This window comes from Nerophis lumbriciformis, linkage group LG10, assembly GCF_033978685.3.
Source record: "Nerophis lumbriciformis linkage group LG10, RoL_Nlum_v2.1, whole genome shotgun sequence".
NCBI lineage: Eukaryota > Metazoa > Chordata > Actinopteri > Syngnathiformes > Syngnathidae > Nerophis > Nerophis lumbriciformis.
This window is the reverse complement of record NC_084557.2, coordinates 37,325,692-37,337,696: the sequence shown is the minus strand read 5'-3', so window position 1 is coordinate 37,337,696 and position 12,005 is coordinate 37,325,692. Positions and strand designations below refer to the sequence as shown.

General features: G+C 42.1%; 1 protein-coding gene across 1 annotated transcript in view; it reads left to right on the top strand.

Annotated features, from left to right (window-relative positions):
• Positions 1-729, top strand: part of lamb1a (laminin, beta 1a) — a 123,430-nt gene extending 122,701 nt beyond the window's left edge. The window contains exon 33 of the mRNA XM_061969629.2: positions 379-729. Within this exon, the coding sequence (XP_061825613.1) occupies positions 379-518 (140 nt within the window). The 3' untranslated portion in view covers positions 519-729. The remainder of the gene's footprint in view (positions 1-378) is intronic.
• Positions 730-12,005: the final 11,276 nt, after the last annotated feature.

The window sequence follows — 12,005 nt, the reverse complement described above, 5'->3', positions numbered from 1 at the left end:
ACTGGTGCACAAAATGAACCATGCATGAACATCACCTTGTTCAAACAACAAAACCAACACAGTCATAAACTCACAACAAATTACACACCTGCAAATCAGTCAAATGTTGCTGTATCCCTAATACGCCGATAGGGAGAAGTATGTATTTACACGATGAGTCAGGTGTGTTTTGACCTCCGCCGAACCCCTGAGGCCGACTCACCGAACCCCTACGGTTCGATCGAACCCAGGTTAAGAACCATGAGTCTAACCACTAGGCCGTTTTTGTCCAAATACAAGTGAGCACACCTCACACTAAATTTCCAAAGTGTCAGCATTGAGTGTGAGAACTATGGAATTCACCAAAAGCACACTTCTTACTCTTGCTTACCTTTTCAGAGCTTGAGAAGTCCTACGCAGACAATCAGCGTGCTCTAGAGACAAAGGCGGAGCAGCTGGAGGAGCTGGAGGCTTCGGTGAAGGAGCTGCTGCAGCAGATCAGCCATAAGGTCACAGTTTACAGCACCTGCCTGTTCTGAGGCCAATTGACACCGCTAACAAGATGAGCATCGCTTTTCCTAGTTCATCTCAAAGACAAAAATGGAAATTCCAATTTGTTGACGAACACCAAAGAATGTATTTTCCCGTATGTTAATGTGTTCCTTTCACGCTCCTCTGTGTCTTCACTACAGCAAAGCTGAATGAAAATGTAATCAGTGACTGTTTGTTTTAATAAAAGTTTCAATGTTAAACGTGTACAATTCTGTTTTTTTATTTTCTAAAATGCCAAGAAAAAACAAGTAATATTTAAAGTACCGTATTTTCCGCACTATAAGGCGCACCTAAAAATCTCCAATTTCCCCAAAAGCTGACAGTGCGCCTTATAATCCGGTGCGCCTTATACAGTATATGGACCAATATTGAGCCACAACAGGTCTCGCAACTACGGTAACTACGCCGACTTCATTTTCCCCCTTCTACGGCTGCTTACCGTAGAAGAAGAAGTGCTTCTTCTTCTACGGAGGAAAATGAAGTCGGCGGCTGCTTACCGTAGAAGTTCTTCTTCTTTTACGGGGGAAAATTAAGTCCCGTAGTTGCGAGACCTAAACTTTATGTAAAGACCCAAAAATGGCTTTTATTAAGAGACGCGCTTACGACGCAGAGTTTAAACTCAAGGCGATCAGTCACGCAGTAGAACAAGGGATTAGAGCAGCAGCGAGAGAATTTAACATTAACGAATCAATGGTGCGGAAGTGGAGGAAGCAACATGATGACCTGCGTCAAGTAAAGAAGACTAAACAGAGTTTCCGAGGGAACAAAGCGAGATGGCTACAGTTGGAGGACAAACTGGAACAGTGGGTTGTTGAACAGAGAGCAGCAAGTAGAAGTGTCAGTACAATCACTATTTGTTTTGTTGACATTCCCTTTAGCGCAGCTCCATCTAATGAATGCATAACGTAACCCCAGCCTCTACTGTAGCGTCTATTCTATGCGCCTTTTAATGCGGTGCGCCTTATATATGAACAAAGTTTTAAAATAGGCCATTCATTGAAGGTGCGCCTTATAATCCGGTGCGCCTTATAGTACGAAAAATACGGTACACATAAAGGATGAAGTGCTGACTGTCCAGAGTCGGGACCCGGGGTGCCTTCTCCGGCCCAGCCCTGTCTCTGCCTGGCACGCCTCCCAGCTGTTTTCTGGGATGCAAAAAAGACCACACATAAGGTGTCTTCTGTCCCAAAACCCCACAAAATTTTTCGGTGCCAGAATGTATTTATTTAGTACAGGATATCATTCGTACCTGTCGTTCCTGTCTCACCCAGCACTTATAGGCCCACCAGACACATTCACACGACACGTAAAATGGTGGATTGGAGTCTGTCGGCCACCAAAAGGTTCTTGGTGATCGGCGACTAATATTAGCCAAATCCCACCCTTCCAGGTTGCCGACCTCCAAATGGACAGTTACCCGGGGGCCAACTTCGGCCACGCGGAGGCCATCCTATTAAAAACCAGGGTCGCTGCCCAAGTGGACGTGTAGGTCCTATCCTTTGGTCTCAACAATCGTGAGCAGAAGACCAAGGGGACCACAATTAAGCAGCTCCAGGGGACGCTCAGGGTGGCCACGGCCACCTTCCCACATGCCCAGGTCCTCATCCCCTTGGTTAACTATTCTGACTCTCTTCCCGAGGAACAGAAAACCAACTTTGGGCTTCTGAATAGTTATATCAGGGGCCACCAGTCTTACATCCCGGCCCTTGACAGCCGGGATTTTGAGACCCAAAGGGATCACGTCCACTGGACGGAGGGTACTGCCAAGCTAATGCTCACGACTTGGTTCGCCATTTAAACTTGTGATCCCCATAATCCTGACCACTCGGGGGGGCAATAAAAACTGCGTAAATTTGGCCCAAAATTTTACGCCAACCCCCTCACAGCTCTCCCTCCTCAACAAGGGCCTCAACTTTGTCCCTTCCACCAACCTCAGTAGTGATTGGCACCATCAACCTGCAGTCGCTCCCAACCTGACGCGGGACAAAGTTGAGGCCCTCCTCAGTCTAAAGAGGAACAAGCACATTGTGATCAAACCAGCTGACAAGGGTAGTGCTGTTGTGATTTTTGACAGGTCACAATATATATGGGAGGGCACCAGACAGTTGGGGGATACCACCTACTACCAACCACTGACAGAACCCATCTATCCCCAAACCATCCCCATGGTAGAAAAGATTGTCCACAATCTTTTACTTAAAATTTTTATCCATGTCAAACAAAAAAAGTACCTTTTGGGTGAGCTGGATCTTCGCCCCCGCAGATTCCATATGCTCCCAAAAATCCATAAGGAGCCACACAAGTGGAGCAAGCCCCACGAGATCCCTCCGGGCCGGCCCATTGTGTCTAAATGCGGCAGCGAGACGTATAGAACGGCAGAGTTCCTTGATTACTATTTAACACCACTCTCCGTTCCACACGACAGCTACCTCAGGGATACTTACGATTTCATTGATAAAATCAAGAATTTGCACATTCCCCCGGATGCCATCTTGTTCACTATTGACATTGACAGCCTGTATACAAATATTGTCATCGATGAGGGTATTCAGACTGTCATAAATGTCTTTTACAGGTACCGGGACGTCAGCAGGCCCAAAAAGGAGCTCTTGCAGCTCCTCGAAATTAATTTGAGGAGAAATGACTTTGAATTTGATGGTCATTTCTACCTCCAAATTAAGGGCACTGCGTGTGTTCTTGAACGCGCTGAACTCCCACGACAAAAACATTACCATTAAGTTGACCACTAGCATCACATTGGTCGACTTTTTGGGCACTACTACGTTTAAGGGTCCAGACTATGCCAACTCGCATCATTTGGACATCAGGGTGTTCTTTAAATAAATAAATAATGATAAATGGGTTGTACTTGTATAGCGCTTTTCTACCTTCAAGGTACTCAAAGCGCTTTGACACTACTTCCACATTTACCCATTCACACACACATTCACACACTGATGGAGGGAGCTGCCATGCAAGGCGCTAACCAGCACCCATCAGGAGCAAGGGTGAAGTGTCTTGCTCAGGACACAACGGACATGACGAGGTTGGTACTAGGTGGGTATTGAACCAGGGACCCTCGGGTCACGCACGGCCATTCTTCCACTGCGCCACGCCGTCCCTTTAAGGAGACCGTCACCCATGCGCTCCTTTACAAAAGCAGCTTCCACCCCAAGCACACTTTTGAGGGGTTGGTGAAATCACAACTTTTAAGGTTTCATAGGATCTGCACCAGGCGGGAAGACTTCTTGGTGGCCTTGAGGGCCCTCTTTTCTGCTCTGAAGAGGAGGGGCTATTCCAGGTCCTTCCTCAGTCGACAGGCGAGGGTCTTCTTGGACCAGAAGAGGCCTTCCCCTGGGACAACCATGATTCCTCTGATCACCACCTACTCTCCCTCGGCCATACAGGTCCCCAGGAAGGTACAAATCAACTTCCAGACCTTTGTGGTGAGTAGTGGGAGGCTGCGGGAGCACTATGTGGTGTCGGCCTTCCAAAAGAACCCCAACTTGAGTGATCTGCTGATCAGGGCCCGGGTCAGCTCATTTAGAGACCCGCCCTCCACTCGGAATAACTCCCTTTTCTGCCACTCACCATGGTTTGTGAACCCCCAAAACGGCAAAGTCTTTCAGCCGTTGTGCCGATGTGACCGACACACTAAAAAACTGTGTTCACGTGGTTCGTTGTCAGCGATGTGGTAGTATGTACGTGGGCGAGACTGGCAAGACCCTGGCCCTGAGATTCGCCCAGCACAAGTACAACATCGTTCGACAGAAAAATACGAACACTCACCTGGTTCAGCAATTTGTCCGACACGGGTGGTCTTCCGTCCGGGCGACATTTGTTGAAACGGATCCCAAATGGAGCATTGCCCAACGCCATAGGGCAGAGCTCCTTTGGATCACCAGGTTGGGCACGAGGCATCTGGGAGGCCTCAATGAGGCGTGAGTGTGAGCCCTTTGGATTGTCGATGGACCGTGCACATCCCCCTTTTACTTATTTTCTTTATTTTCCTTCTATCCGCCCACACCCCCTCTTTCCTAACCCTAACCATTTTTCTTATCTTATTCTTTGGCTTCTCTAGCCCTACTCCTAACCCTAACCCTAACCCCAACCCTAACCCTAACCCCAACCCCAACCCTAACCGCCTCTGAAAATGGTTAAAAAAGTTAGCATGCTAAGAATGAGCATACGTCACTTACAAAGTAATATGACTGAAGTGTATGGTGGCAAAATTGTCTATAAAAGTTAGCTAAAAGGTAGCATATGTGACGTACCAGGTGTAATGACGGTAATGTGTATGCCTGTGAAAATGGTTAGCATGCTAATTCAGCATATTAACAGCATGTGTCACGTACCATACTGTAAGTAGTACGACTTTGAATTTAACAAAAAAAAAGTGTAAAATTAGCTCAAAAATTTAGCATGTCAATGTTAGCATGTCAGCTAACAGTTGACTTACAAGCGCAAGAAGCATTTTGACTTTAATCCGTTGACAAATGTGGGATATGTAGAAGTTTGCACATTGTCCATTTATTTTCTGTGTGGAAAAATTCCTGGTAAGTACGGATAATGAAAGGATTTTAGGAACCGGGAAAATTATGGTTTCAATGTCCAGGATGAGTGGAGTGTGTGGATGGTGGAATGGTTAAAATTGGGTGAGAAATGTTGGAGTTGTAATGCGTAGAAAATCCCTATTCATTTCAATGGGAATATCCTAGGAATTTGAGAATTTTGTGAAAACTGGGAATTTCATGGAAATTAGGACTTAGCGTAATTGTCTTGAATCAAGTGAATGGGTTGGCGTTGGTATTTTTTCAGAGAAATGTGAAAGTTGTAACACTTTTCTAATAGAGAATATGGTACGTTTGCAGGAGGGAGTTGTGACGGCCCAGAACCGCAAGGAGGAAATATCAGAGGTGTGGACTCGAGTCACATGACTTGGACTCGAGTCACACTCGAGTCATGAACTTGATGACTTTAAACTCGACTTGACAAAATGTAAAGAGACTTGCAACTCGACTTCGACTTTTACATCAATGACTTGTGACTTCACTTGGACTTGAGCCTTTTGACTTGACATGACTTGCTACTTTCCCCAAAACCCAAAGATTAGAAAGTTATTCAGGAGCGCTCCGTATCTTTCATTTTGTACTTGTCTGTCAAGTGTGTGTGCTCTCAGTACAACAGCCAATCAAATTAGTTCTACGTTGTTTTCGTCCCACAGCATTCATCCAATCAAATTGCAGGAAAACCAACGAAGAAGAATTGTCAAACGACGCGCCAGTGAGAAAAAAATATGCCAAAGTTGGTTTCGTACGGGTATAAAAACTACGACTTGGTCAACAAAAAACTAATTGCCGATTGCAAAACACGCAGTTCGAATATTACAGACGGAGACGCAACAACTTCCAACTTCGTTCGACATTTGAAGTTGCACACAGAACGGTAAGTTTTGAATGTAAGATAACGTTTATTGGCTAAGTAACGTAACTTGTATTTGCTTTGTAGTTAAATCAGTGAGGCTTCAAACTCACTGCTAACGTTATAACCATAGACATCTTAAAAGGGTACGCAGCATGGAGCGCTACTGCCTACTGGCGCTGACGAGACGCGGGGCCGCCATCTTTGAGTGGTGATCCGCAATGAACTGTCAGTGCATTTAATTCATCTTACCTCACTGAATACCACTGATTTTCACACGCTTTTTTGTCATACGTGTAGCTATGATAAAGGACACATGTTTTATTATTCATTGTTTGCTTAACAGTTATAGAATATTCTTATATGCTATAAGTGACCAGACGTCCGAGATCAAAACTGGGAATATAATCCCAGAGAAGGGGGAAAAAAACGGTCAGCTATTTTTAAATTGAAGAAACAATATGATTAGGTTATATGTACATGCGTATATCCTACATAAACAATGTATGAATACATTAGATATTTATATATCTTATAGACTGTATCTCTGTTGCTTAGAGTTTATTCTGTCTTGACACTTTGTATTGATATTTTGTATTACATTCTTCCCTTAAATTATCATGTTTACAGTGATTGTTTTATATGTATTTTTTATGTATGTCGCTTTGGATAAAAGCGTCTGCCAAATACTTAAACATATATAAACACCTGAAAGTCTTTATATCAGCTAAAACCACCAATCTGTTTCACTGGATTCAGAATAAAACCAAATGCTGTTTCACCCAACAACATTAGTATTTGAATATTGTTACTTGAAGACTTATTCCTGGCTACAATTATACTGTTAAGAAAGTATTGTCTTATATTTTGCCTAAAATGAGAATGCATCATAATCAGTGGCGGCTGGTGAATTTTGTTTTAGGTGGGCCTGAAAGTTTGTAAACCAATCCCTTGTAGGGGCGTCATCCTCCCCCAGAAGATTTATTTGTGATTTTCACATACAAATATTGAAGATCTTTGCTCCTTCTCAACTCTGTGGTAATATTCTTTTCACAAAATACAACCAATAGTACGTTAATGTTAAATCATACTTGTGAAAAGCAATCCCCCGATTCCTATTTTCAACAGTCCGCTTATTTGAGCAGGAAAACGCTGAACACCAGTCCGGCATCTTTGTTTTCTACCTGTCAACTGTCAGTTTAGGCTGCTCACCAGCTCCTCATCACCACTTCAAGATGGCGGCCAAATTGCTCGCGTCACAGCAGCCAATGCTGCGTTTACTTATAAGATGTCTATGGTTATACCTCATTGCAAACATGGCAATCTGTTTCGTCCACTGCAGTTTGCTACCTTATTAATACTTTTTGTCAAGTGATTTTTTTTTAAGCAAGGTTGCATGAGGTACCTACACTTAACGTTACGTTAGTCAATGTATCACACCCAGTAATGTAACGTTCGACGGCAGTCAGCAGCACCGCGTATTTTACCCACCTACAAAAAGACAAACATATTCAAATAAAGGTCAGTTAAAGTGTATACTATATTAAGAATATGTGTACATATTGCATAGGGCCCTGACATCTAAAAAGCACAACTCTGTTCATTGTTATGTTCATGTATTTGTTATGTTTTTCATGTGTACACACACATAAACACACATACAGTGTGAGATGAGATCAATGAGATAAGGTAAGAACGGAATAGAAACTGCTGTGGAACTAGTTACAATGCAATATGCCATGGAAATACAATGTTAACACTTTTGTGCAAATAAGTACAGTTGCACTTGTTTTTTCCAATGTGTTTCTTCTGTAAAGGAATGAGCTAAATGTTTAAAATTACTAGTTAATAGTGCTATTGTTAAGTGCAATGTCAGCACTATTTTTTTTCCTGCAATTTCAAATGTACTTGTTTTAAACAATGATTTGGTCCCACCTCTGCCGAGTCGCCTTGTATAATTGTTTGGTATCAAATATTAAGGTGGTATTATTAAATAGATGTCGGTGTCTAGCAGGACCGATAATCAGCATTTCCGTTTTCTTAGGGTTGAGTTGCAAAAACTTATCAGACATCCATTGTTTAATTTCATTAAGACACGCCTCCAGGTGACTACAATCCGGCGTGTTGGTCAGCTTTAGGGGCATGTAGAGTTGGGTGTCATCAGCATAACAGTGAAAGCTAACACCGTATTTGCGTATGATGTCACCTAGCGGCAACATGTAGATACTAAAGAGTGCAGGGCCAAGAACCGAACCCTGGGGAACTCCACACGTTACCTTAACATAGTCCGATGTCACATTATTATGGGAGACGCACTGCATCCTGTCAGTAAGATAAGAGTCAAACCAAGACAAGGCTAAGTCTGACATACCAATACATGTTTTGATACGCTCTAATAAAATATTATGAGCGACGGTATCGAAAGCAGCGCTAAGATCAATAAGCAGCAACATAGATGACGCATCAGAATCCATCGTTAGCAATAGATCATTAGTCATTTTTGCGAGGGCTGTCTCCATAGAGTGATTTGCCCTAAACCGGATTGAAAGGGTTCACAGAGATTGTTAGACACTAAGTGTTCATTTAGCTGATGTGCAACAATCTTTTTGAGGATTTTCGAAATAAACGGAAGGTGGTTTACCATGAGGTCAGGATCGAGGTTAGGTATTTTGAGCAGAGGAAGAATAACCGCTTTTTTGAATGCTCTGGGAATAGTGCCAGAGGAGAGTGATAAGTTTATAATATTTAGCACTTATGGACCTAATAATACAAAAAGCTCCTTGATAAGTTTCCCAGGAAGTTGGTCAAGTAAACATTGTTGTTTGTTTTATCCCATTTACACGCCGTAACAATTCCTCTAATGTTATTTCATTAAAAAAAAAAGAGACTATTTTGGAGGGCAGTATCCGTCGTATATACAGTCGTATCTGTGTTAATAGAACCCAGTTGTAGCTGGGATGCGTTGTCTTTAATCTCCTTTCTAATTAGTTCAATTTTCTTATTAAAGAAATTTATAAAGTCATCTGCCGAGTGGATGGAGCTACTGGGAGGAGTCCCTTGTTGGGTTAGTGATGCTACTGTACAAAACAAAAATTTAGGATAGTTTTTGTTGAGGCGGATGAGATTTGAGTAATATTTAGCTTTAGTTAAGGTAAACATGCGTTTATAAGTTATTAGACTATCACTCCATGCTTGATGGAAAACCTCAAGTTTAGTCCCGCGCCATTTGCGTTCCATCTTTCTACATGATAATTTATGAGCTCTAGTTTCTTCTGTAAACCATGGGGTACGCCTTTTAGGGGCCCTTTTTAGCTTTAGCAGCGCTATACTATCAATGGTTGTTTAAGTTGTTTGTGAGGTTATCAATAGAGCCCACATAATTTGGGAATGAGGCCATTACCGAAGGCAGTAAGCCAGCAAGAGTCATCATTGTGGCAGCATTAATGTTGCGACTGCTATAGCAGTTATTATTATTAGTAGTTTGTTGACAATGAGTCAGAACTTCGAATTTTATAAGGTAATGATCGGACATTACTTTAGTATACGGGAGTATCGTAACTTTGGAGGTGGTGACGCCCCTGACAAGCACGAGATCTATCGTATTACCATTGCGATGCGTGTGTTAATTTATTATTTGTGTAAAACCCCAGCTATCAATTATAGTCTGGAGCGCCACGCACAGAGGGTCCGATGGGGTATTCATATGTATATTAAAGTCCTTCATTATGATTATATTGTCGGCGTGCGTCACAAGATCAGCAACAAACTCTGAGAATTCACTGATAAAGTCCGAATAGGGCCCTGGGGGGCGGTAGATAACAGCCAGGTAGAGAGGCAGTGGTGTGACAGACCTCATAGTAAGCACCTCAAATGATTTATATTTATTATTTAAGTTAGGGGTAAGGTTAAAGTTTTCATTGTATATTAGTGCAACCCCCCCACCCCTTTTAAGGGTACGGGCAATATGCGCATTCGTATAGTTAGGAGGAGATGCCTCATGCAGCGCAAAAAAATCGTCTGGTTTGAGCCAGGTTTCGCTGAGACCAATGACGTTAAGATTGTTGTCTCTAATGACCTCATTAACTAATAACGTTTTGGAAGACAATGATCTTATGTTTAAAAAGCCCATATTATAGGTAGTGGGCTGTTTTGAGGAGTTTTTGTCAGTGTTGGGTTAATTACTGAAAAACCGTAACTAGTTATAGTTACTAGTTACTTCATTTCAAAAGTAACTCAGTTACTAACTCAGTTACTTACACCAAAAAGTAATGCGTTACTGTGAAAAGTAACTATTTAGTTACTTCTTTTTTTCTTCTTTTTTTTTTTTAAAGCTCCAATTAATGCCCTGTTAGCCTTCATTTCAGTGCTGTTATTGCACTGGAGAATAATACAATCTGTTAATCAACTTGACATACATTTGTATCACTGAACTCTGCTAAGCAATGTGGTCTACATACAACACACAAAGACAAAGATATGTTACAAAGGCCAATTTGTTTCTGGCCAGAACAAATTGACAAAACTATTTTAAATAGCTGCAACATAACATACATAAGTAACAAACAGCATAATAACAGCATAGCTGTAAAGCAAGAAAGGCACACACTACATACACAAAGCCTAACCAGGCATTTTTTCTTCAAGAAATTCTGACACAAAATCATGTCTGAAGCCCAAAACACTCTACACATTTCCCCAGTTTTAGTTTAGAGATAAGGAAAGATTGGCCTGGCCCACTAGCATCCCTCTTTATGTTTGTGAACTTTATAGTTTATACATTTAGAGTGATGTGATAATCAAACACTCTGGAAGTCTAAAATGAAAGAGTATATAAGAGAATTGACAGCAACGTTCCCTCTAAGGAGCGCGCCTGTGCAATTGCGCACTGCTCAAGCGTCCTCTGCGCACGGCAAATCTATGCCACGCACAAAATCAAATAAAAAAATAAGCGCATAACAATTTTCGACACGACACGGACACGACAGAGGAAACAATTTTCGTCATCATTGTTCAAATATAATAATAAGTCTGTCGAGACGCTTTGAGGACATGAATTCCATCCATCACTTTACTGAGCAAAACTCTTTATTGTCGGCCATAAACACATCACTGTTATATCAACAGCAGCCGCTCGCTCTTTCTCACTTGCGCCAACACATGCACATATGGCACTTAGCCAGTGATGCGTTTACAGCCACACAAAAAGTCGGACAACTCCAACACCACACATAAAGTGTGATTCCAGGTCGTTACTCTATGATTTACCAATCAAATGTGTGCTTATTCTAGTGTCATTTATTAGGAATCTTAATTTATAAATATTAATCATTAAATGCTGTTAATATATTAAATACATACTAATAAAAATATATTTTTTACAAACAGGAAGTTGCAGGAATGTACACATGATCCCCTGCTTACATTTCATTGTGCAACATGTGAATGTTTTAATGGGAACTAAATGCAATGTCTGAAAGGGGTACACATTATTTCCAAAGCAGGACCTCCACCCAGACAAACAATACAAGTACACAGTTCATGAAAAACAATATTTTTTGTTATTGTCATTGTAAGTGGGCCTAAACACTTCTATTAGAAATGGAAATGACTGCTGTCATTTGATTATAATAATAAGAGAATGTTGTCTGTCTATCTGTGTTGGTCCTGCGATGAGGTGGGGACTTGTCCAGGGTGTACCCCGCCTTCCGCCCGAATGCAGCTGAGATAGGCTCCAGCGACCCCGAAAGGGACAAGCGGTAGAAAATGGATGGATGGATGGAGATTGAACTTGTTATTTAGTCAGGTTTGGGACAGGTGTGCTGCTGGTGTAGCCACAGTGTGCACATCTGATGTTGCTCACATGGGCTCCACTGAATGCTCAGGGAGTTTTTGCGTTTGCTCACACACATGAACAATTAGAGGGAACATTGATTGACAGAGTGTGTGTACCTTCAGTGCTGAATGATGAGAAGAGGCAAAGTTAATCCTTAAGTGGTGGTGGTGGAGGTGAAGTGTCATTGGAGTCTCTGTCTCTCTTTACTAGCTTTGTCGAA